Raw genomic sequence first — 26,545 nt, 5'->3', positions numbered from 1 at the left:
TCAACAACTTTAAAGTATTTTTTCTGCCACACTTTGTACTGGCTCTTAAGGACAGTAAACCGACTCATTTTCTTGCGGGCTAAAAGAGGGACCCACTTCACGGAAGTAGGTTTCTTGGTAACAGACTTATAGAAAAGAAAAAACAAAGGGTAGGTGGGCGTGAAGCTCAAATAGTCACATAGAATTTCGAAGCAACGGATAAAACCCCAGGCGTTGGGCTGGAGTTAGCAAGGCGCCACATTCAGAAAGGACAGAACATGACATATGAAAGGCGAAAAAGGAAGTTTAATGTTCAAATCAGTGAAAAAGTAACCATAAACGAAGAAGAAGTCGGGCGATTCATCTGATGATTCTTTGCGTAAAAGAACACAATCATCCTCGCCGCATGGAAGAACGTTTAGCTGAAGGTCTTCGTTATGAGAAGTGGCGGGATTTACCTTCGTAAACCCTTGGGCGGATATCCGAAGCGAATTAATGCTCCCAATACTACCCCAAATGGAACGCCACAGACATTTATCTTCAACCAAGTGGACGTTTGTACGCCATTCGGGCGAAGATAAATTCCCATTGGAGGAAAGGACAGAATCAACAGAACCGGCTGGTCCGGAATCCTCGTGAATGGAAGGCGAGGATTGGATTTCAATAACGGAGGGGGCAGGAATTTCCCCCTCCGTTGAAGGTGATGAAAGTTCTAAGGAAGAAACGCTAACACTATTTAATGACATGCTTGGTAATTTCATGAAAGTTAAAAAAGGAAGATGAACAGTGTCAAGAAAGAGAAAGAAAACAAAATGAGAAGAAAGGATGTAAAGAACTCACCGGAGGAAGAAATGAGAGATTGGGTAAGGAGAACGTCAGCTAAAGGAGAACACCGCGCAATGACGACGGCCGAAGTAAACGAAGGTTCGCCGGAGTTCAAAGAAGAGAAAGTGGTAGAATTTCAGAGGAGTTTCAGAAAGTAAAAAAGAGTGTTTCAGAAAGTAAAGAAGTGAAAGGTTAAAAGAGGTTTTATAGGGGAAAAAGAGGAGAGAGAATGAGTGGGATAGGTAGCGAAGAGTCATGGGATTTGAAATTCAAAAAGGTGTGAAGTGAAAAGGCATAACTCCTCGAGACACACAAATGGAAACTGCATTCATGACAAATGATGACGAATCCCGGAAAACAAGGATTGCGTGTGTCAGTCGAAAAGACGTGATTGACGGTTATGACAATGACGACATATCTCTATAAAAAGTGGCGGCGTAACAACAAACATAAAAGTGGCGGCGTAACAACAAAACATAAAAGCGGCGGCATATCAACGATTACAAAGAATGGCGATATAATAACAAAAGTGAAAGGGGGAGTGAAGAACAACCAACATTCACAAATAACTCCACCAAAAATCACTCAGTGAACAGTGAAGGCAGGCGACAAAATAACATATTGAAGACATTTCGACTCAACCTACCTGAGCCTCATGTCTTGGGGGCATGTGGACTGGGCGGGTATAAAGAATCCCATGCCCGCCCAAAACAAGTAGTCAGTCGGACGAAGGAAGACATGGCGGGAACTGGTGAAGCACTGAGGATTCTCGCCCTCCCCTTTATGCGGACCCGCAAGCCAGCTGGAAGATTCTTCCGGATTTATCTTATATGCATAGGGATTTGGGCCCTAGTTGTCAGGCCCAAATGTAGGAAAAGTCCATATCATGACCATACCCTCTATCCTTGTACTAGAGACTTTTGAACAATTAATGAGAATATGCCCTCTTTATTACATCTTTACTGTTTTAGTGTTCTGCTAGGGTTTGCTTTCCATTACTCTTCTTACGTAAGCTTACTTTAGGACAGAACAAAATCTAATCATTAATGGCCAAGATTAAAACATAAATTTGTGTGATTTTTTCACATGATATTTTTAATTGATCATGTTATAATCAAATGATAATTAAATTATTTTAATCTTGATTGTTTATAATTAGATATAATGACTCATAATTAGTCCCTCACTCTCACATTAAAGCTCAATTTTCATACTCATATGATATATCCTCTTAGTTATGATACGAAGAGGATATCATATATATCCTTCGTGTCAGTGATACGAAGAAAGAGTTTTTTTTTCACAATTTTTTCTCTTCAACTCTTTCATGGAATTTGATACGAAGAAATAATTTTTTATATTATATATATATATATATATCACTTATCAAATTTTTTTTTTATATCCCTATTGTGATAGATGTCTAAACTATTTAGATGAACACCAAATATTTTTCCTAAGATTAATCAGTTCTCCACCAGCGCGCACGTGAGATTGTAATGATTACCCAGCCACACCCATACACTCCTCATCTTTTACTGCAAAAGAAAGGTCAAAATTGTATTAAAAACTAAAAAGATGCCACAAACTTTTCACTTTCTCAACAAGTCCACGGGTTCATCGCTTCCCATCCCAATAACGTGATCCGTTATTTTCCCTCCCTTTTTCATGTTTTCATAACGGAATTTCCCACCTTTTTAAAACCTTCGTCTCCTCCTTTCATCTAAATTACTCCTTTGTCCTTCTACATTTTTATTCTTCTTAGTCTTTCAAGTTAGTGTAAGATAATATGTAGATAGTTCGGCGTCTTAAGCATCTAGTTTAGGGTTCGATTCCTGAACAGTATATATGAAAAATATTTGTTATGAAAGACTTATTCGCTTAAGATGTTTTCAGAGACTTGGGAGACTAATCTTATGACAGATAGCTATGGGATACCTTGGAAAAACAAGATCAATACTTGCAAATTAACACGTAGAAAGGGTGAAAGGGTCATTTGATCACGTAGAGATGTTTATATATAGCTACCGCTACGGAGAAGTTTCAGCCCAAACTTCCACTTTCGTCATTACACGATCAAACACAGCACTTTCATTCTCTCCCCTCTGAAACCGTACCCAATTCTTCTTTTTCTCCTCAAATGGAAGACCAAGTGAACAGAGAACTAGACCTTCTACCACCATCGCGGGCCGACTCCTCCCTCCTACGTCTGCGATCCACGGCGGCAGCAGACAGCGGCTCTCCATCGGTAGACCTTCAGCTATCCATAAGCGTGCGGCCGCCTGCGGTGCTGATGTGCGAGGGCGTGGAGGCGCTGAAGTGGCAGACGGCGGAGCAAATCCAGCTGGCGGCGATGGAGAAGGCGTACGCGGAGAGAGTTAGGGAGCTGACGCGGCGGGAGATGGAGCTAGCGCAGTCGGAGTTCGCACGTGCGAGGCAAATGTGGGAGCGTGCGAGGGAGGAGGTGGAGAGAGCAGAGAGGATCAAAGAAAGAGCAACCAAACAGGTTGATTCCACGTGCATGGAGATCACCTGCCACTGTTGTAGGCAAAGATTCAAGCCTGCTTCTGCTTGAAAATTTTCACTTGATCCATGATCCATGATCTATCAAATCCAACATTTTCCATCTCAATTTTCTTTCTCTTTGATTTCTTTCCCTCTTTCTATTTTCTAACAATTGAAACCAAGCAATAACACTTTCCTTAATTGATTCCCCTGCCTTCAATCGTTTCAATAAACAATAATCAGAAGAAGAAAAAAAAAACAAGTTCATGTTTCAATTGTGATGACCGATGAGTACTGGATATGGACATGGTTTCTTAGAAATTTGCTATTCAATTCAATGAGTTAGTTAATTAAGACGGTGTGTTCTGTAATCGTTTCGTCTCTTGTTCATTCTTTTGATCTTGAATTAAGTTTCAGGAGCAAGAGAATTGACAAGAGACGATACACGTACAATTAAATGTACGTATAAAGGCAAGATTGAAGGCTAGAAGATTAAGTTCCTTTTTAAATTATTTTTTGCATGTTTTTATGAATTTTTTTTAGGGGCTAGATGGATAAATCAGAAAGAGGTAATTATTAGTACTCGATGGCGACCTTGCTCTGTTGTGTTATTTTCAGAAACTTGTTATATCATGTAGCTATCTCGAGTATTGTAATTTGTAACCAAGGTCCAAGATCACAAGATTCCATCACAGGTTCAGAACTTTGTGCCAATGATTCTGTGTGCTATTCAGCACCCTAGTACAGTGCTATTGGGTATTCGCATTAATCATATAGTACGTCTATACAGTTTCTGATGATTAGTTTAGCTGGTAATAGTGTTTGTTCGTTGTAATAATTGAAACTGATTGTGAATACCGGGGTGGCGAGAAACATGGTGAAAAAGTTAGATGAAGATGGAACAAATGAATCACAACAAAAAAGCATAGCATAGACACGATATATAGCTGTATCCACTTGTATTCATGCTTGTTAACTTTAGCTCAATATCACAAACCAAACACCCACTATCCTTGTCGATTTTTTGGATCGGATTATTACTGACTAAAAGCATCAATCAGGACAGTGCTCACCAGTGTCTAGTGCTCCTTTTCAAAGATGTTGCAAGACTGGAATTTGTTAGCTTCATATGTCAGCAACCTTTGTTTCTTTTCTTAAAAAAGTTTACATTTATAGGGAAATTCATCAATTTAGACTACTATGTCGGCAAAAATGTATAGTAATATGATCATAAAATTCATAATGGGTTAATTATTGTCCTGAAATTGATTTAAGTTCTGACTTTACTAGCTAGTTTGGATGATTGATAAAAATGTGTCAATCCGGTTTGTTCCTTTCAAGCAATCTTTAAGTAACGTAACACTCAGAAACAGCTCAAAATGTGAAGGGTGTGGTGTGACACACAATAATAATACAGCAGTCACATTTGATTCTATGATGAACTGCGAAAAGTATCTAGTGGGCACAAATCAGAGACTTTGCGAAAAGTGAGTTTTAGAAACGTTTGGCTAGTCGCAATCTCGTGATGATAAGCTAACTCTATACCCTGCAGACCCTCAATTTTGTTAATTAGTAATAATGTAGAAATAATTCCTTATGAATTGGCTTACTAACTACTAGTGCTCTTTTCTACCAACTTTTGCTCAACTTGCTTCAAAAGAAAGTTACACTGCATGGAAAACTTTTAACAAACGATTAACAATGGTTTAATTAATTTGCACATTATTCATGCATGTCATTAATTTACATCTTTTTTTTTAAATAAAGAAACTTAAATCACCTGCTACCGCCCAATGCGCTGACTGTGAACGAGAGTTTAGTCACATGACTATTGGCGTGAGAATACCTCGATCCATTATTAAAAAAAAGTACAATTCAAGTGTACTCTTTATTGTCAACTTGGATTGACACAACTAATCACAAGTTGAGGCTTCAAATCACCCTTCGTTGAGTAAAATCTTAATTGGTGAGCAATCTCATCAGGAAGATTATTTGTTGCTCCTACAGTCCTACCTATATAGGAGTGCACCTTAATCTGTCTCCCCAGCATGTGTCACTGTTGCTCTGTCCAGTAGACTGGATGTGTCTTCTCTTAAAAATGTACTTACTATTTTTTTGAAAGAATGATAAGAAATCTGTTTTTAAGAGCTTTATTTTTTCTTTGATACAAGTATATCAATTTGGGACCATTCTATCGGAAAAGTCCACATCATGATAGAGCTAACTCTTTTAATGAAAATTATTATTATTATTTTTTAACTTGCAAGACTCTAAAATCATTAGAGATATTACTAAGGGATATTTGGATTTAAATATGTACCACCTAAACTAACTAATCGCCTGTTGAGTTATTTTTATGTTGTTACCAATATATTTTTTCTTTTTAATTCTTCTGTTTCTTATTGATGTTAGATTTTATCAAAATGGGTTTTTTCTACTTCTTCTTTTTGCTGCTTAGAAATCGGCCCACGTTAATACCTTTGTTCTGTGTATAGTATATATATTCAGTTTCATCAACATCTCAAAACTTTTGTTTGCAGGTGGCCCTGTGATTAGTTCAATTTTTTCATAAAGCTTCAAAATCAGCAGAAAATATTGGAATGTGATTAAAGAAACAGTTTCTCAAACAAAATAAGTAGTCTGCTTGTCCATGAGGAAAACTCAGGTTCTTTTTATGCTCTTTCTTTGTAAATGAGGACAAAAACTTCAATCTCAACCACAGAAGAACAATAATTCTATGCGAATCCAAACTCAGCTAAAACATTACCATTTCACCATGGTCAATAAAATTCATGATGATCAAAACGTACCCCGACAATGACCAGCTGAATCGCAGTTACATTGTCTTTTATAATTTATTTGGTTACAATCATAGAAATGCTAGAACAATCAATCAACTTCGTTCACAAAGTCGAAGGCACGATAACTATGTAGGACATGGTGACCGATCCATCAAACTAGCCATCATGACAAAACCTTAACATTTGTCTTTTCAGGTTGTCCGCATATAATTGTCAAGTGATACTGTTTCCTTGCTAAGATTGTGGAGAATCATATACAGATGATGCTTACATTATGCATGAATCATCATATATATGTATAAGGAAGACATATCATTTTCATTATAATGGGACAAGCAAATAAATCTTCATCGGCATTGCAGGGATATGCAATGCACAGTTCACATCACTAACTTTGATTAGTACATTTCTATAACACCATGAAGACAAACAACTGTGCCACGTATTATATATAGGGCTGCTGCAACAATGTTATATGTTCGTATATATTAGAGTTGTGTTGAATTGAAAGTCTTTTCATCGAATCTAACTCTTTTATTCTTTGAAAAAATGTGTTTTATCATTCAAATATGTGCTAATGTAGTTTAAAAGTGTATCTAAACACACTTTAAGTTATTTGACGGAAATATATATATGGTGGTACAATGGAGATATCATCATAACTCTTAGTAGTTTCCATATGACAATTTAGATCAAAATCTTATATTCTTATTTGGTGTTTATTTCTTTGTCGAATTCTTTAAACATCACTCATGTGGGTTGAGGTTGACGGAATCTCTTCTTCTATGTGGGTGATGCACGACCTTGGAAGACTTCTTTGGCACAACGAAATTGTGTTGACATGATAGAAGGTGTACCTATAAAAGACACTTTGAAAATCAAATTAATAATGAGAGAGTAAACAGAGAATCTTCAAGTATAAAAATAACTCAAAGTTTTCATAATCAGCAATGCGTTAATAAACGAATGACTGCACATGTATTTATAGGCTCCGTAATTGTCATATTGTGAGGTCTATGAGAAGCATTAAGATAAGTCTCCAAGATAAGGGTTACCTTTGAGTATCCTTATTGTGTCGAGACCTTTGCTAGAATGTAATGTTCTTTATAAGTTGAGTCATCTATTAGAAATTGAGAGGTCTAACTCAACTCAAAAGTTTGCTCAAGAGTTGAGGGTTGTTCTACCCCTATAAAAACTATATATGTCATATATCTAGTCAATGTGAGACTTCTAACACACCCCATCACGCCCGGGGTTGGACAACTGATGCATGGAATGAAAACAACAGATGGCTCAAATATAAAAGGTCTTCACAACAAACAAATGGATCTTGGATAAACTCTGATATCATATTAGAAATTGGGAGGTCTAACTCAACTCAACAGCTAGCTCAAGAGTTGAGGGTCGCTCTACCCTTATAAAGGTTATCTATGTCATATCTCTAATAAATGTGAGACTTCTAACATCATCTCGTCTGCCACTATGTAGTACTTCCTTTTGTTATAAGACATTTTGGCCAACTGAGATGCTATTGCCTATTGGGTTTTATGCCCTTTTAAGTCGGTCGGAATAATCATAACATGACACAATTTAATTGATAGGACATGAATAATACACCACATGGGGAAAAATATATTCTGATTGTTCAATATATATGGTTCACAGCATCAAGATTTCCTTTAACTAGAACAACTTTTTGAAAATCTAGGTAGCTAGGTAAGTTACTTGTAAGTTATATACAGTTGTGAAATCTGCTACAATACAAATTAAACTTGGCATTTACTTTGGAAAATAATGAATCGGTCAAGTTGTCATGTGAAGATTCAGGTTCAGCAAAGATGATATTTATCAAGTTCTCTCACTGACATAAAGTAGGAAAACATTTCCAAAAATGACGGAACTGTTTTCCATCACTATCTAGGCTGTGAAGGAGAAAATGAAAAAATGAAATAGAATGACCAAGGTTGTTCAATCAAATCATTTAACCAATCAGGCAATTAAAAAAGGTACCCAGCTTTCAAGAGCATAGGAAAGTTCGGATCCTGTTAGGCTAAAACTCTTGTAGAGTCACACCATGTGAGATTGTCAAGTACACTTTCTATTATTGAGCTTTGCACGTATTTGCTCTGGGATGCTCAATATAACGAAATCCAGGAAGAAAACACATGAGTTAAGCTGGACTGCATGTTATGCTGAAATATTGTCTTGTAGAGATTCCTAATTGTATCACATGCCATGCATCCGTTTACACTAAAATTTCAAAATTGGTTTAAATAAAAGGAAAGCCTCATTTATGTACAAGAGCAGGGCTTAATGAGTTAGTTCGAAGGCTAGCTTATTCTAAAAAAGACCATCTCGAGGTGCAAAGTATTATCATTAAATTAAGAATTCACTTAGTGATCAAAGTTCCATAAATATAATTGAAGGTAGAATCCCAAGACCCAATACAAGTCGTATGCTTTCGTGAAGTTGATGCGAAGGGAGTTCTAAGACAACATAGCTCAAGCTTAATTCAAGTTGTTCCAAAACCAAAGTGTTGAGGCTCGTGCGGATTCTCTCACTGTTGGATTGGGTTGGAAACTTAATATGTTGTTCAAAGAATTCATATATATGGCAAGCACGATTGGCAAAATAGAAACGTGGGTAGTAGTGTAAAGTTCAAACGACTTATTTATAAATTCTCTAACCCTATGTTTTGAGAAGTTTTGAATAATAATAACGTTCTTAACTGTCTTATCACAAGTTTCTCTTTAAACATTTGATGTTTTGCATTTTCAAGGAAACCAACATTTATACGCCCTGTCGTTCGAGGAATCGGTACCATCGTCCATGTATCTATCGTCCTCTGAGCTCAACATGGTTTGCAGTTTACAACGTCCAACCTTACATCGACTAGTTAGCCAAAGGGACTGTTGCACTTAGTTGAAGAAACAAGAAAGATTCGTTGAAGATACTAAGGCAACCCTAAAGAGATAAATGACTCGAGGAAAGAGAAGTTATCACGTGAACTACAAAGAAGCTAGTTGAGCAGAAAGGGAAAAGGTGAAAGCACAAAGTTGTCACATCGAGTCAAATCCGACAGCCACCTACCAACCCTAGACTTTCACTCAAAAGGAAGCTATCAAGTGTTTAAGATATCCTACCTAACACTCAGATCTCATTTGGACAAGTTTTCTATGAAACAAGTACAATAACGGGCAAAAACATTTAATGCGTGGCATATGTCGATTGTACTCAGCAGAAGGATGGACGATCAAGTATTGATGATCTACAACGTTCAACCATACATATGAAGTTGTATATAAAGAAGACTTCACAATTAGACAAGATAAGAACTTCATCTATCTATTAAGCATTCAAGCAAAAAACAAGTCAAAAGTAAGTTCTTCATTCAGATTCAGATCATCTAAGTGTCTAATCCTCTCTGAAATACTCTTGAGCCTATTAGTGTCAAATTCATACACTTGTATAAGAGTAACCCGATCTTAAACTCTGTACATTATTCTTTAAGAAGAGATTCAAAGTAGAACAAAAATCCTTTTGAATTTAGGAGAAGTCTTGTCTAATACTAGGATGAGTCATGTAGAATACTTGTTGGGAGAAGTCATGTCGAATACTGAGAGAAGTATTGTTTAATATTTTTTTAGTGGAAATCTTGGTGGATACCAAGGCCTGAACGTAGCCCACCAATATTAGATGAACCAAGATAAAAATCTCTTCTGATGCAGGTCAAAAGGTGTCAGTCAAAATCGGTGCTATTGAACCACCCAAAACTGGTTTGAACCAACCATATTTTAATAAAAATTAAAATACAATATTATTTTTAATTAATATATATATATATAAAGGTGTCAGTCAAAATCAGTGCTATTGAACCACCCAAAACTGGTTTAAACCAACCATATTTTAATAAAAATTAAAATACAATATTATTTTTAATTAATATATATATATATATATATATATTTCATTCGAATAAATATCCAATGTTAGATTAGCATACTCATATATATGAAATTTTTGTTACCTTTATAATTATTCTTTTTTATCGTATAAAACATAGAAAAATAGTAATTTTAGTTCAATTTAAAATTAGATTAAATTTCTCTTAACATTATATTAATAAATATTTAATTTTGTCACAAAAAATAATTATTATTTAATGTATTATAAAATATATATATATATATATGACAGGTCCAATTCACAGTTTGGCCATTTTTTTGTAAACATATACTTATTTTTAAGGATTTTTGCATGTAAAGAGATCTTGTCACTATACATATCATTTAGGACTCATTTGAAAGATTTATTTTAGCTCACCTTAGTTCTTATATAAGTGTTTGAAAGAGTTTATGTAAATAGTATATAACCTACCTATACGTTGTTTTGAAGTTATTTTCACAAGTTATTCATATAACTTATGAATAAGAGTTTATGCTTACCTATTATCAGCTTATTTCAATAAGTTTTTCAAATTAAGTTATAAATAAGTGTTTATGCAATAAACGCTTAATGGTAACCTATTTCCCACAATTAGACCCTTATTCCATTAAATTCTTGAAGGGAAATGTTAACAACACTGTTCTAATATTGAAATAATATTGACAGTTTTAAGCTCGAAATCCTAATAAAGGTAGGGTCTTGTAGTAATCTAATAGCCTATGCATAAATGGTCCAAAAAGTCATTTCTCAAGGTGCAAACATTCCATTTTATAGGGGTACATGAAACCCTAAATTAACCCTGTTGGACTCTTGGGCCTTATAATTTCTAGCCCAAGAGTCCATACAAGCACTATGCCCGCCTTTGGCAGTTACAAATTAGTACGTACACACTAAGCATTATGGGCGGGTTCCCTATTTTATCGAGGGTGCTCGTTCAGTCCAAACTCTTTCTTTGACACTCTTTTAAACATTTTTTTAACACTCTTTTATTGATTAATCAAAATACATGTAATATTATCTAATTTATATGAATCCATCTCACAATTTGGTGAAAACCTACATAAATTTTAACTAATAAATAGGAGGGTTAAAAAAGTTTTACATAAATTTTAACTACTAAATAAGAGGGTTAAAAAAAGTTTTAGATAAGCTAAAATTAATAAATTAAGGAGTACAATGGGTACTCCAACCAATTACAAGTAAGAAAGAAGTTAGCAAAGGCTAACCAGAGGGAAAAGAGGACACTAGCTCTCAAAGGGACTACTCCAACAAAAAAGAAACTAAAGAATACATAATTACAAAGTCATAAGCATACAGCTGAGTAATATGCTACTCCCTCCGTCCCTAATTATAAGTTAAAGTTGTAAAAATCACACTTATTAAGAAAGCCTTAATTGATGCATTGGTTTTCAAAAAAAATGTACAACTTTCTATGTTTACCCCTATTTATGATAACACTTTTTCATCATTGTACTACTAATGGTGGTGCTCCACTACCAATAAATGCAAGGGTGAATATGGAAAGAAATATTAACTTTTGCAAGGTTAGCTTATATTTAGTGACACAAAAAAAGTCTCAATATTAGCTTATAATTAGGGACGGAGGAAGTATATGGTAATATAAACCAGCCAATAAATTGGCGTGAAAACCACCTATGCAAAGTCAATTCTTGAAAGTAATCCCCTAAATAGGATTTCTTAAAATAGCTTCTTATCTTCCATGTGCATATGTCTTGATTCACCCGCTAAAAAGGTAGACAAGCCAGTGATGCTTACTATTACTGCCTAAGTTCCGTGTCTTTTTTGCTTGTGTTTTATGTATGTGGTGATGACTGATGAGCATAAACAGTTAAATAATCATCAGAATTTGACTAGTTGAGTTTCAGCAATGTCGGTAATTCCATATAATATGATCCTTTTCTTGTGGGCTTTTTTTGTTATATCCTTTTCTGTTGTATGATTGCAAGCTCAAGGGATCTGGACTAGTTTTCATTAATTATTTTCGTTACCTAATTGCATGCCTTGATAATGATACTCCTTTTGCTTCTTACAATATAATTATGCCAAAGCATTTGTACCTTTGTTGCTAGTATTTCCTTTTATGTTTGTCTGCTTCTTTCTCTCTTTCTTGGTTATGTACTACCTTTGATCCTATTTATAAAAACTAAGAAAATTATTTATGTTAATATTTTTTATATGAACCAAATTGAGGTTTGTTCTATACTTCATCTGTTTCTATATAACTGACATTTTAATGTTGTTGCACAAGTATTAAGAAATAGCTAGTAATTAATGTTATTGTTTTATTCAAATTACTATCTAACTTTCTCTTATACCCTTTATCTCTCTTATTGATTCTAACTTTTAAATTTTCCTACCACCAATAAATGAAGGGTACAATTGGTAAAGTATAATTAATGCTTTCTTGAAATTGTAAAAGTGGCAAATAAATAGGAAAAAAAGATAAAAATAGTGGCAGTTATATAGGAACTAGTGTGATGACCCGTGCGTTGCACGGAAATTATAAATTGTTCATTTTTTTATATATATGAATGATTTAACTTAAATTTATGTAAATTGTGATAGTATGTATCTTTTTTATTGTTGAAGAAAACGTGTTAGTATGTATCTTACATGTTAGTTATGTTGTTTAATAGTAAAAATTTCCAATATGTATACTGGATAATTTATTTAGTAAAAAAGAATAAGTAAATACATGTTCGTTTAATACAACAAATATTAGTTTTCCTATGCACCAAAAAAAATACAACAAACATTACCAAAAACTTCCTTATACATTACATTCAAGGTAGAAGTTTGTATGTTTCTTGCATCACACAATATACAAATTTAATGTCCCCTCTTTGATCGTACTCTAGAGCGTGCTACGTACAACTGACCGTGAAAAAGAGAAAGAGGGGAGTGCTACGTACAGCTTCTAAATTACTTCACTAATGAATTTATTCAAATAACTTAATATAAATTTGTTTAAGTAGTTCCACCAACAGTGAAAAAAGGTAATGCCATGTATCCAACTATAATCCATCAATTTGGCATGACATACTTAAATTTGAACTTAAAAATACTTCAATAATGCGCTCATCGTATTCATTATCATTGCTCTTTCTTACATCAGATTCATAGGTGTAATTTTTTTGCTTTGGCAAGACAAACACTCTCTCGACTTATATAAGGCTCATAGGCTCAAAAGGCTATGGGGTTCAAAAGGCTCATAAATTTTATCCCAGCCTTTTCCTCGTCTCATTTCTTCCTTTAAAATCCTATGCATAAAGTTAAAAGAATTAGCATGATAGGATGCAAGAATTTTGGAGCCAAGCTCATTGATATTATCTACGTCCATCAATATAAAGAATCCAGCCTCATGTTGCCATCAACAACATCAGTGTTGTCTAACATCTAACGACTGCAAACCAACGGCTCATTCTAGGACACGTGTGCGCTAGTATCAAGCCCTTTGCCCTTAAAAGCTAAAATATCCCCAATTGATTGTGCAATGATGATTGGCGATAGATATTTCACCGGCACCCTAGATTATAGTCTCAAACCCTTAGTTGAGAGTCCTTCAAATTTAATCATAGCCAATTTTATCCATGGTCTCTCTAAGGCAACCATAGCTTCCGATACTATCTGAATGCACAACTCCACATTTAAAACATAGGCAGTTCAAAAAATCTAAATAAACCTCAATCTAATGCACAATATTTGGAATTCATAAATGTGGTTTACTAAATCAATAGGTAGCAAATTGCTTTTTACAGATACATGTGGTAAAAGTGGTCTTGATTCCTTTTCTATGTACTCGCGTCTGACTTCCAATTCTTCTTCTTGGTGCCCATCAACACTTGCAACTTCTTTGCATCTAAATGTTCAGATCAAATAGTGTTTCCTTTGTCAACACCATCATTCTCATGACTAACTTCATTGTTGAATAGTTAATGAGGTTAGCTATATGTTTCACTAAAGTATGTTATGAAATTGAATCCTTAATCTGAATCAAGTTTGGAATAAATATCTTCTCGTAAAATGTTACTCCTCTTAATAGATTCTAACTTTGTAATTTAACATTAAACAATATAGACTATGCATGTATTAATATATTTTAATCTCCGCACGACATATTTTCATCATCATATTACCGTACATTGATATATATATATATATATTTACTTGTAAAATTATTTTAAAAATAATGAAAAAGATACTTAGTGAATTAAATTTGAATTAAAAATATGTTTACATTAAATTATTTCCATTTAAAATAATTTATCTTGTGAGACTTTTTTATCGTGTAATTTAAACATAATACTTGTACCAAATATATATATATATATATATATATATATATCCCCACGATATATTTATACTGTCAAATTTTCATATTTTCATTTATATTTTACTTTTAAAATTTTTAGTTTAAAAAAATACTTTTAAAATTATTAAATAAATTATGAAAAATGTTTTTATTTTTTATAAAAAATTACTTTTCTATTAGTTTTAACATTAATGTATTTTTTTAAACTGTTCCTCCCCACAAGAGCTTTTTATTATTTAATTTCAATAAAATCAAAAGTAGACTGTATAATTATGTTAGTGCATATTAACATTAATCTATGCATGTCAAAAATAAAATCATATATATTATCTAAAATTGGCAGTTTAAAGTAAATTCCTATTAAGTGTAATAAATTATAACACCTAATAAAACACCACAATTTGATATGCAATAAAGAAATGAATAAAGAACATAGAGGGCAAGGAAATTCTTGATGAGAGTTGTCAATTATGAATACTTTTACTAAGTCAATTCCAAGAGCAGTCAAATCTTTGGTGTAGGTACCATTGTTGGTGATTTCTTTCTTCAGATAGAAGAAGGATCCCTCGGTAGCTGTAAGGTGAAAACCTAGCAACCAAATGAATTCGATGGTGGTGAAGAGAGTGATGATGCAGAAAAAAACAAAAAGTTCCTCTGTATTTGTTCTTGCTCCCCCTCATATTATTGAGGATAGTTAGAATTTTGTCACGCTTACTTAGTAAACTTCTTGGAAAAGAATAATGTTAAAAAATTAGTTAAATATTAGTAAGAGTTATATGAAATATTCATGAAAAAAAGAATAATAAATAATTAAATATGATTTCTATATTGAATGAAAAATGAAAGTCATCCTCCATTTTATATGTACAACAATTTCATACAAAATTCATCCTCATGTCATCGCAAGAGAAAGAGACGCCTCCCCAATAAAAGACTCTTCTATCAGCTTGCTCCAATATCTCTATTACGATTGTTCTTTGGCGGATACCAAACATCCTCTCTTTGCTGGCAGGAAATGTTGGGTTGAAGAGTTGAGCTTTCTTAAACACAAATTTTGTTGCTTATAGGCTAGAAAAGAAATCATCACTCCAGGACAACCCGTGGGACTTAAACATAGAGGCACACCTATAGAAAAAGGAATACACAATTATATGATAGCATCTTCCAATAGCATTTTGGTTCTAGCTTTTGCCTTGAATGAAATTTTCGTGTCCATATTTAGCTCATGAATCTGAAAAGACCAAATGTTGGTTAAACTCAATAATCATGCGTCAAAGAGAATGAATTAGAGCAAAAAGAAAAAACAGATCTTCAGACTTTGCATAAAATGATATTCGTAAGTAATAAAAAACATTTATCATACATTTAATTAGATGGCATTGAGTTATAATATGAGATCTAATAATAAGAGCAGGTATGAAATTTGGACTAAATTGAACCCAAGTACACTTCATGAACGGTGGATGGCTAACTGTCTTCCAAACACCTAAGCATCAGTTGAAAGTCATGCTGTCAAGTAGTATGATCATTTTCAAAATCATAAATTCACAATCAAGGCAAGATATTAGTCTCTACTGTGGAAGCAAAGGAAATTTGTGGGTCAAATAAAGTGACACCTCATTTTGGTAACTATTCGATAAATTCTATAGAAGAAAAAGTCAATTTGAAACCAAGACACTAATCTTAAAGCTATAAGAACTTAATCAAGAAAAAAAAAACAATACTAAGTTATCAATTCCATGAAGAACATCAAATTAGAGAGTCTTTATCATTTTCAGTGCACATATTATTTAAAGTACAACACCAGAACATCATGCAAGTGTGTCCAACGCTATTTCTTTAATATTGTGTTAGAGAGCTGCGATGATAAAGGAAAGGATATGAAAACTAAAAAATAATGAAAATTTACCAAAAAAAAATAAAACTGTCAAAGTAGCACTCATATATTAATCTAAATCAAACCATAAGTTTAAGCAAAATTCTAGAAAAGTATAAAGCAAGGGCTATAATTACATCAATAGAAAATGTACAGAGATATCTTCATCTTTATCAAAGTGTCATGCATAAAATCAGACATAATTATTATGTCTATAAATTGCAGGTGATGAAGCTTGCTTTTCTTCCCCTCCACTATTAAACTTGTTTTGGCTAGTCTCTGTTCAAATTTCAGTACTAAGTGGAAAACTCCAAGGAATGCTATGCTGACTATCAAATAGAAAAATCAGCTTATGACTTGTGAACATTGCACTTGGCATGCTTACTTAACTGGCATGAGTAGAAAACACCTCACCAAATGTATTACATTCTTACTTTTCTAGCAACAAAGGCCCAAAGAAAGGATGTCCATAACAGACTGTATGTCAAACACTATCCAGAAAAGTTAAATGATGCTCGAACTCATAATTGGTACATCAAATACTCAATGCTCAAACTCAGTCACTGCTTCTACTGGTAAAAATTCTATATCACACTTTAAAAATAATCAGGGGCAGCAGTATTGCAATGAAGTAAAGCTATCTATATCCAAGAGACTTTCACAAAACCATGGGAAAAGCAATTTCAGGGCAGGTCACATGTCAGAGAAGGGCATGTGCATAACTATTCTTATAAGCGGATATATTGGTTCATATGATGATTCAGGTGGTATATTGTATTCTTCAAATACTTGCTCAAACAAAGGGGAGGATAGAATGATAGATCCGATCCATCATCCATCAAACCAAAGTTGAATAAAAGTATGAGTGATAAACGAACTTGAACTATATGGACATGTGATTAGTACTCACTTCATGAAGGGAGACCACCAAACAAACAAAAAAGTGATTTGATATATGTGTTTGAGTAGCAGACAATCTCCAACCTCAGTAAAACTAAAATCCTGAACAATAAGAGTTGAAAGGGTACCTGTAAAAGGGCTCATTCTCATCAGAGGTGCCAAGCATTTCATTGACCAATAGTTGACGTTCTTAAGGACTACCAGCAACCAATTACTTTATGAAACTTGTTCTTACAAAAAATGCTAAGATAAAACAAAAGAGAAAAAAAAATCAGAGAGCAAAGGTCTCATCATAGACATGCTTCTAAGTTTTAAAAATTGGAACATAAAGTGTTTTATATATATGAATATTACAAAGAGGACGATGGAAAGCTCTTTATATATTTTACCCCACGTTGTAAACAGACCATGGAATATCACAACCTTTGGCTGCTACAAATGAGGTATCATCATCATATTTTGCCACCATGGAATATCAGCCTGTAACATGTCAAATTAGCAGCTGCAGGTGCAGCCACTAAAGGAAAAAAGGTGAGGCAAAATCTTTGTCATCTGTTAAGGCCAAATCCCATAACTCATATATTTTCAAAGAAACTCAACATTTTTTCATACATGCCTTGAACTGAAATAGCATGTTAATGGCTAGGGGCATGAATTCGGGTACCTGTGCAAACAAACAAAATATAATTAGAGAGACATTTATTATTCAAATTCAAATTTGAATTGCAGGTCAGCATATCTTGGCTGATCTTAATTCACGCAACAGGAATAAATTGTTGATATTAATTTCTATCTTGAAAGCATATAAATAAATCAAGATGTAACTGAATGAAAGAGTAACTATGAAAAGGAAAAATTAATGGGATTCCTTTTTCAGCCTCCAAACAGTTTCAAAATTAGGGAAGAAGAGATGGACTTGGCTCGGAAGGACCATGGTGGCAGCACAATGTGGCAGTTCCAAAATCATTTGAATTGAAATAAATCCAAAAGATTCACTTTAATTTTGAATGATTAATTTTGAATTTATGACTTACTGTGAGCATGCTTAACCTGCAGATGAATCAGATAGAAAAGAGAAACCATCTGGAAAGCAAAAAAATAAAAATACGGCTTGAAGATACCAGAGATGGCGATGAGGGCAGCCAGGGTGAAGATAAGAGAAGATCTAACTGCTTGTGAAGAAGATACCTGAGTCGTAAAAGAAGAAATTAATCAAAAATTTGAATGAGAAATCTAAATCCCTAAATCAATTGAGAAATCTAAATACCTTAATCTATTAAGCCCAAGATGAAAATAGCTGAGTCGTTGCCGTCGCGCCGTGGAGAGGAGGGAGGTTGCAATGATCGGAGTGGCGACGGCGCTACAGCTGAGAAGCTTTAGAAGAGAGAGGTAAGAACGCGAATGAGAGATTGAGAGAGGAAGGAACGGAAATGCCTTAATTATAATGCAGCTTATGTTAATAATTTTGTCAAAATTTCCATTTATAAACATTAAAAATAAATGCAAAATGACGATTCACGCTCAAATTTGATGTTGAAAACGTATTGCATAAACATGTGGTATTTAATGATTTATTTATTGGTTTATTGACCTATTAATTTGGACCAATGAAAACTAACTAATGTAGACCAATAAGATTAGGACATTTGGAAATTCAATAGTAACAGCCAATGAAATGAAAACATGTGGAAATTAAATAACAATGTGACCCACTTTGGTGGATGAGCTTTATATATTATTAAGATAAGAGAAGTATTACAGTAGAAACTCTTTAAATTAATAATCCTTAAACTGTACATACCAAACAAAAATACAACTTTATGATACAATACAAAAAATACAACACCTGAGCTATTGGATTCAATAAGAAAAGTTAGAGATGAGCTCCAAATAGACTTGAACTTTAAAGGAAAACAGACAACTATTGAATTATATTTCAATAGAGTGTAATATTTTTTTTCAGTTTCTTTGAATTATTAATTTATGATTTTCTTGGGACCGAAAATTATAAAGGGATCTCCCGAAAAATTATCTTATTATTTTATTGAGTTTTTCAATTTTTTACATTGGCCCAAGTCGGGACCGGACAAATTTATTATTTTAGAGAGTTTATTAATATACCGAGTATTAATTTAAAGAGTTTCTACTGTAGTTATTTTTTGACACTATTGTCCTTAATCATTTTAAACTAGTAAAATTTGTAGCTCATTTATTATATTATCTCTCATCTCACTCATCAAGACTAATTACACTTTCCTATGTCACTTATACATACAAGAGTAGATTTGGAAATTTAAAATAAATTTAGAACAAACTTATTACATTTAACTATTTTAACTTCTTTTTTTAAACTGTTTGAGGTATATTTTTGGCTCTTATAAATAAAACTAGAGGCAATTTTTTTTGGCCTAGCCTATATATATTATGTATATCAAAATGCGTGATTCCAATCTTCTAAATAGAACAAATTCATTGATCAATTTTCTATAGTTTAATACACTTGCTAGTAAAATGAGAGTTTTTTTTTCACATTAGAAAGATAAATTGCACCTGTTAGGAGTTGATTCCTGAAGCTTCCCCTTCCCCAACTCATATGTCACTCAACTCTTACCACATGAGCTATCATCGGAGACAGTAAAATCAGAGATTAATCTTACTATTTTCAGCCTGGGGAATATTTTAATTAACTCTGAAAATGTGTAATTCCAACACTGATGCCATTAAGACACTGTTTTAAGACTCGGCTCGGACCGGCCGGTCCGACCGGTTGGACCGGGACTCGGTGACCTGACCGGTCCGAGCCTCACCTTAGATCGGTTGTGCATACCATTCAGCTGGAACCGGTTGAACCGGCCGATTTAATGATTAAACCGGTGACTCGGCCGGTTTTTTATTAAACCGGCGAGTCACCCATTTCATGTTTTTTTTTTTATTAGTTTGTTGATGATGGGCCATATATACAAGCCCATTTTTCGGTTGACTATTAACTATTTAACAAATTGGGCCCTTCAAATCGTTTTTTTTATCCAGTTGGAAACATTTGGGATAAAGTTGAACAAAAAAACGTGATATTGTGTTTAAAAGTGCAGCCAGGAGGGTTTGAAGACAGGTCACATAGGATATATGGAGAGTAACTTACCAGTGCACCATCTGACTGTTATTGATTGGAGACGCATTTTAGAATTTATATATTAACTTTATATTGCATTGGACATTTTTTATAATTTTTTAATATACACCGAGTCGAGCAATCGAACCAGTGACCCACCGGTCCGACCAGTGACTCAGTACCCCGACCGAGTCGATGACCGAGCCAAGTTTTAAAACACTGCATTAAGATACTACCTAGTTTAAAAAAAAATACTACCTTGTACTATTAAAACAAGGGTTAGTTTTGTTTTGGTCCAAGAGTATTATTATAATGAAGATTACTATCTAGTTTTACTCGAATTGGGCCAACCCAATGGGTTTAGGGTCTGGCTTAAACTGGACTAGCCGGACTGGCTTGTTGGATGAGTCATGAGTGGGCTGGCGGAATGTACATCCTATTGTGAAATGCAGTTTTGAAAGTGAAAAAAAAAAAAAAAAAATGCAAAACAAAGTGACGAATTTTTTAGAAAACATTTTACTTTTATAATGTTGTTTTTCATCATGTAAGCACCTGATGTGGGTGTCTGGTTGGGAAACATTTCATTTGAAAAGCCACATGTCGGAGAAAAACATAATAATCATCTAATCATTAAATAATATAAATCGCCTCTAATAATTGAATAATTATTTATCAATGGAATGAGTGAGAATGTGTGTGAGAGAATAACTGTGTGAAATAACCAATGCATGTAAACCATTACACTAGAAGAAAAAGGGAAATAGAGTCGGTTAAAAATCATCGCTAACATGCCAAAAACTTATGCTATAGCAATTTTAACATTGGCGTTAGGTAGATGTTAAACGACTCGAAGCTAAGTTGTTAAGTCGGCCAAGTAAGTGATGCTAAGTGCTATCGTTGGTATGGATAACTCTAGGCTGACGCAAACCCACCTGAAACGGTGGCCGACACAAACGCATAAATACTAAATTCGGTTGCATGAGTCGCCGCTATTTAGAGTCTGTTTCTACGACCGACTCTACCTAGTGTGAATTTTACAATTGACGCTAACAAAGATTGTCAATGCACAAATGATGATGGCCTACACCATTTGATCACAATTAATAAGACCATGAATCAATCGCTCTTGATCAGGCCAAACATTATCCCTATTTTGAAGATATTATGTTAGCATCTCCAAATTGGGGTAGTGTGTGTGTGGCCTACTTGAGAGAATTAATTTACACTCTTGAAAACTAAATTGTTAACAAATGATGTTAGTCATCACCAAGTTTGCACTAACAATCACAATTCACAACCAACAAGCAAGAGGTAATAAATGTACACAGCACGGGGAAATCATAGCATAATGTCAATCAATGTAGCAAAAAATCATATCAATATAATAAATGATGAGATGACGTAAGATCTCAATGTCAATCAAATTAATCACAAGTTCAAAGTACATCACAAATAATTGTAACTTAACATAAGAAAATAATAAATAATGACAAAAGTAATTAAAAACTTCCTTTCACATTTCTCATGTCAACTCATATGTACGTTCATCAAACGTCATTTCTTCTTTTATCGTGAAGAAATAATTTAAAGAACATAACTTAAATTTTATTTCACTAAAATTACCTAAATGATGAGTCTAATCTAAAATTCATGATTTTAAACAAAAACTGAATATATTTTCTCCATCTTAGTTAAGTCACGAATGGCAATCAACCGATTACTCGTGCCATTGGACGCTCCTATCACATATCTCATAAACAATGGAAGCATTGGATTCCACTAGTTCAATTCGGTTGTCAGCAGTCTAGATGATATTTTAATGATTCTCACATGAATTAGTTGTTTAACCCCTTTCAGCACATACAACACACTTGTCATGGTTGATCCAAGCAAGCACTGTAACAGGACATTTCAATCGATCTGCTCGGTTAACGCAATAGATCAAAACACGTGCCCATTACGTACCAAAACTTCAAACATCATATTATTTCATAAATTTTTCTTCATTACATACACTAATTATCTTATCCTAATACATAAAATTATTTGCATTTACACATGATTCCAACACTTTCATATATAATCAAATTAATATTACTGATTCTAAGACACATAGTCAGAGTTAGAGTTGTTTCATTTCATCAAATAAGTGACGTGGGGAACCTAGTAGAACCAACAAAATAATAAAGATCAATGAAGAAACTACTTAAATCAGTTAAATGGTTTTAATATCAAAAGTTGAGGAGAAATAGTTGAGGCTCCCAAGCTAAACGAGTTTGGAGATCAAACAGTCTGTAGAGATACTAGGCACAACACGGCAGAAGTAACGAAGTCAAAGCGGCAATGGGGTGTTGCGTGGTAGAGCAGTAATAGGCGTGGTGCACGACGGAAAGGCAGTGGGGCGACTCATGGAGGAACGACAGTGGGGATGCAGTGTTGTGGTGAGATCATGTGGATGAGGTGGAGGGAGGCAGATCCGTTGGCTGACGGAGATGGAAAGGGTAAGGGTGGCGGAGGAGGATTAGGGAGGAACCGAGGAAGAGGATGAGAGAGACAGCGGCAGAGAAGGAGGAAGGGCGATGGCTCATAGCCTTAGAGGAGTGGGAGGTATTGTGCACTATTATGTAATCTTTTGTTTTGAAATGTCAAACAAACATTTATATTTCTAACCTAGATACGGGAATTGGGTTTTCCACCTCATCTATTAGGCTTGGCACCCCACTTTATTCAATACGAGATTTAAAGTTTCATATCAATACGAGATTTAAAGTTTCATATCAATACGGGATTTAAAATTCCGTATTTATTTTAGTATGCAATGAATGGTTGAAAATGTGTCACACATGCTTAAATACAGTACGGTTTTTTAAGTTCCGTATTGAATACGGAACTTTAAATCCCGTATTGAATAAAGTGGGATGTCAAACCTAATAGGTGGGGTGGCAAACCCAATTCCCCCTAAATACTAATACTCAGCCGAAACTTCTCGCCAAAATTTAACCTCTCTCCCATATTTTGTGTCCTTCACAAACCATTCCCCTTCTATGCCACATGAACTCACTTTTCCTAGATGCTTCCACCAATTCGAACTCTTTTTGAAGCACTCATCATTTTTGCAACTCTTGAACCCCTTATTTTGCTCTCAAAACCCTTCCCCATTATGATTCAACCAAATCAGTCATTCTCAATCTGGAACCTTAAGTCCTCAACGTGTCCCACTCATTCAATAATGTAGTCATTAATTCACTCATTTTTTATGTTTATGACTTGTTGTTAGTTTATTTTATTAAATATTCAAGTTGTTCTAATAACTTTATCTTATATTCTAATTTTTATGCATCTCTAAACGGCCGAATCCCCTCTGTCTCGCTTAATATAGAATTAAAGATCATATAAAATGGTGATTGGTCGATAATTTAGATTTTCCCCCTAGCAAGCATGCAGCCAGAGTAGGGAAAAAAAAATCTGGGTGTTATTTTCATCGGAAGTAGCAATTCTAGACAAATGTTGATATAAAAATGGTTGTACTGATGAATGTAGCTGTTTTTACCAGACCAACTTTCTTTCCCAACCAATTATGTCCAAGGATTTTGCTGGTATGTCATCCAATGTCTAGAAGCTGCTAATAGTTTTACACTCATACTTCAAAATCCTTTTCAACAAGTTAACTACTAACTTCTCAGTGATTAAAGAAAAACTGAAAAGTTTTTCTACAATCAATTTTAAAGTCTGAATCAATTATTAAGAAAAATTAATACATGTAATTTTTCGGTTTTAGAATTCATTATGGAGAAAAAGATGGTGTTCTTTAGCTGAAAGATTCAATGGCACGATTTCCTTGAAATCAAACATGATGCCACAGCTGAGTTGACTTTCACCAATATTATGAAATGTCATTTTCCATCCAAAATATAAAATTCCCAGTGTGACGTTACATTACCAATTAACGAATAGGTGATGCCATTGCAATTGTAAAGCCTCACCTCAAAACTCTTCTCCTAACTTTTTCTTTACATAAATTGATAAGAGTTATAAATCAAAGCCAAGTTGATATTCTTTAATCATGGTTTAGTTTAGTCTGAAAATCAATAACAAGTGCAAAGCATAATTCTGGAGAATACTGTGCAAACAACTATTTCTTGTTTCTGAAAGTGGTGGAGACAAATATTAACATGGTAATGAACAGCAAGGAGCATAGAGGATCTGAGGTAAAGTAATGAAAATCCAAGGCTTATTTTCACTTCATATTTGCTGTTATTTGTTATTTGTTATTTTTATTTCAACTCTAAACCTTGAGCAATTGAAAACCTTATTCAGGAAATGGAAGAAGGAGAAGTGAAGCACCCTCAGAATGTTCCTGTAGGAACTATATACAAATTAATTGCAGAGAATACCAAATCAAACAGTTTAGTCATTAAGGTAATTTGCAGACTCATTATTTGTTTGTTATTATGTACCACTGAAACTTAACAATGGACTTAATTGGTACCAAAACAGAAACCATATGGGATGATTCCTCCTCACATCATAGCAGAAGCCATATCAACTATCCGCGACATCGATCTTAGATGGTCAGGTCCAATCACACAGAAAGAAATGGAGTATGTACAACAGTATGCCCTAGCAAAGTATCCAGAATATGCAGGTCTCATTGAAGGAGATGGGAATGGAACGATAGACATGTCTAGTTTCATTATCAATGATGAGCCTTCAGAACCCATGTCAGCTGATAGGAGAAAAACACCAAGATCATGCAGGGAGCCTTTGTTTGGCAGTAATCTCCCTGAAATGGACAGGACCCAGTTGGAGCCATCAAGATTATTGGATATATTCACTGAGAAATCGTCGTTTCATGGAAGTTTCATCTCAATCCCAGAAATCCAAGCCCAAAACAAGGTTTTGAGGCATTGTGGGTTGCCTGATGATGAGTACCTGGTTCTCTTCACTCCAAGTCACAAGGATGCTATGATGTTGGTGGGGGAAAGTTACCCTTTTGTTAAGGGGAACTACTACATGACAATTCTTGGTGAACAAGAGGACTATATCAAGGAATTTGCTTCTTTTAAGGAATCTAAGGTTATCGCAGCTCCGAAGACATGGCTAGATTTAAGGATCAGAGGGTCTCAGCTAAGCCAGAACTTTAGGAGGAAGTGTAAGATCACCCCAAAAGGGTTATTTGCTTATGAAGCAGATGTGAATGGGACAATGCATTGGGTTTCAGAGGCTCATAGGAACTATTGGCATGTTCTGCTTGATGCTTCTGCATTGGTTGTGGGAAAGGATAGCCTACATCTTGGCCTTCACAGGCCTGATTTTGTGGTGTGTTGTGTAGAGAACACACATTCCAACCCTTCAAGAATCATCACTTGCCTCTTGGTGAGAAAGAAATCTTTTGATTCCTCCACATCCCAGGTCAATGGTTGAGTGACACTGAGTATTTGTTTTCTAGTGCACTACAAGTATCGAGTCAAACATGTTCGGAACGGGGATATACAGATACCATGAGTACTTGTTTGTTATTATTTGACAGGCTTTGAAACTGCATAGCAATTTGTCAATGTCTTAATTGTATCATGAGCTCTCCTTAAAGCTGTGAATTTTACTGACTCACTTTGTAGATTGAATAAATGCTTTAGCCCGTATAAAGAGAAAAACACTTATTCCTGGTTTTGAAGCATGTGTATTCCTGATCATTTGGATGGTTTGTATTTTCTACTTATTAATATTGTGATCTTTGCTTAGTTTTTGGCTTTTTGCAGTCAAAACCAATTTTCCTAACAGTTAATCTAGCTTGGAAGTGTTTATAATAATATGACCATAACTCAGAAAGTAATGTAGCTCCATGATTGAAGGTTGGTTCTATTATTGCTACACCCCAAGTTTTAAAAACTTGGATGATTGCTAATTGAGCAGCCACCCTTGACTTAAATTATTCTGTTTTTTGTGCTCTATTATGCTTAGCCATACCAAATCCTTAGATTCCAACAACTTCGAGTCACAAAATACAAACCCAAGTGGTCCTGCCGTCCTGGGTGTCCAAAACTTTTTATGAGTGGTGTTGCCATGTTTTTTCGGTTGAGCTCCGGTACGTGAACCGCCACCAAACATGAAATGTAACAAAACACAAACTTTGTGGCGATCGGTGGAGCTTATAAACTGTCAAAAAATTTTACTCTGCACCGCGTATGTCCATTGTATGCCACTGCATCAGTATGTTCAAGAATCCTTATTCTTATGTGTTTCAGCATCATGATTCAGATTTGTTAAAATAG

The 26,545-nt window shown here is 34.4% G+C and overlaps 3 protein-coding genes across 16 annotated transcripts; 2 read left to right on the top strand and 1 right to left on the bottom strand.

Moving 5' to 3' along the window:
• The first annotated feature begins 2,856 nt into the window (after positions 1–2,856).
• Positions 2,857–4,500, top strand: LOC130712949 (zinc finger protein SHOOT GRAVITROPISM 5). The gene has a single exon (XM_057562760.1). It carries the CDS (start codon positions 2,945–2,947, stop codon positions 3,377–3,379), a length of 435 nt encoding a protein of 144 aa, XP_057418743.1. The 5' UTR covers positions 2,857–2,944; the 3' UTR covers positions 3,380–4,500.
• A 10,695-nt stretch (positions 4,501–15,195) lies between these two features.
• Positions 15,196–18,667, bottom strand: LOC130710685 (uncharacterized). 14 transcript variants are annotated; one of them, XR_009010454.1, is made up of 5 exons: positions 18,432–18,667; positions 18,286–18,352; positions 17,777–17,828; positions 17,175–17,681; positions 15,196–15,619 (listed from the first exon to the last, which is right to left on the bottom strand). XR_009010454.1 is itself a non-coding variant. In XM_057560032.1 (5 exons), the coding sequence occupies exons 1-4, from the start codon at positions 18,653–18,655 to the stop codon at positions 17,176–17,178; spliced, it is 456 nt and encodes a 151-aa protein (XP_057416015.1). In that variant the 5' UTR covers positions 18,656–18,667; the 3' UTR covers positions 15,196–15,619; position 17,175. The 14 variants fall into 14 exon arrangements, 7 of the variants coding, with proteins under 7 accessions (XP_057416015.1, XP_057416016.1, XP_057416017.1 ...); XR_009010453.1 differs by having other exon boundaries at positions 17,293–17,681; XR_009010455.1 differs by having other exon boundaries at positions 15,196–15,513; positions 17,293–17,681.
• A 5,556-nt stretch (positions 18,668–24,223) lies between these two features.
• On the top strand, positions 24,224–25,947 carry LOC130715683 (uncharacterized). Its single transcript, XM_057565798.1, has 3 exons — positions 24,224–24,481; positions 24,591–24,692; positions 24,771–25,947. The coding sequence occupies exons 1-3, from the start codon at positions 24,446–24,448 to the stop codon at positions 25,695–25,697; spliced, it is 1,065 nt and encodes a 354-aa protein (XP_057421781.1). The 5' UTR covers positions 24,224–24,445; the 3' UTR covers positions 25,698–25,947.
• Positions 25,948–26,545: the final 598 nt, after the last annotated feature.

The sequence above is a fragment of the Lotus japonicus genome, chromosome 4 (genome assembly GCF_012489685.1).
Source record: "Lotus japonicus ecotype B-129 chromosome 4, LjGifu_v1.2".
Lineage (NCBI taxonomy): Eukaryota > Viridiplantae > Streptophyta > Magnoliopsida > Fabales > Fabaceae > Lotus > Lotus japonicus.
This window is presented reverse-complemented; position numbering and strand designations above follow the sequence as displayed.

Bases quoted from the DNA above. Each gene is read 5' to 3' on its own strand.
- LOC130712949 (XM_057562760.1), top strand. From the start codon at position 2,945: ATGGAAGACCAAGTGAACAGAGAACTAGACCTTCTACCACCATCGCGG.
- LOC130710685 (XM_057560031.1), bottom strand. From the start codon at position 18,655: ATGTTTATAAATGGAAATTTTGACAAAATTATTAACATAAGCTGCATT. The intron at 17,829-18,285 runs GTATCTTCAAGC...TTGTTTGCACAG, and splicing joins TGCCCTCATCGCCATCTCTG to GTACCCGAATTCATGCCCCT. The intron at 17,293-17,780 runs GCATGTATGAAA...GCCCTTTTACAG, and splicing joins ACATGCTATTTCAGTTCAAG to GTACCCTTTCAACTCTTATT.
- LOC130715683 (XM_057565798.1), top strand. From the start codon at position 24,446: ATGGTAATGAACAGCAAGGAGCATAGAGGATCTGAG. The intron at 24,482-24,590 runs GTAAAGTAATGA...AACCTTATTCAG, and splicing joins AGGAGCATAGAGGATCTGAG to GAAATGGAAGAAGGAGAAGT. The intron at 24,693-24,770 runs GTAATTTGCAGA...GTACCAAAACAG, and splicing joins CAAACAGTTTAGTCATTAAG to AAACCATATGGGATGATTCC.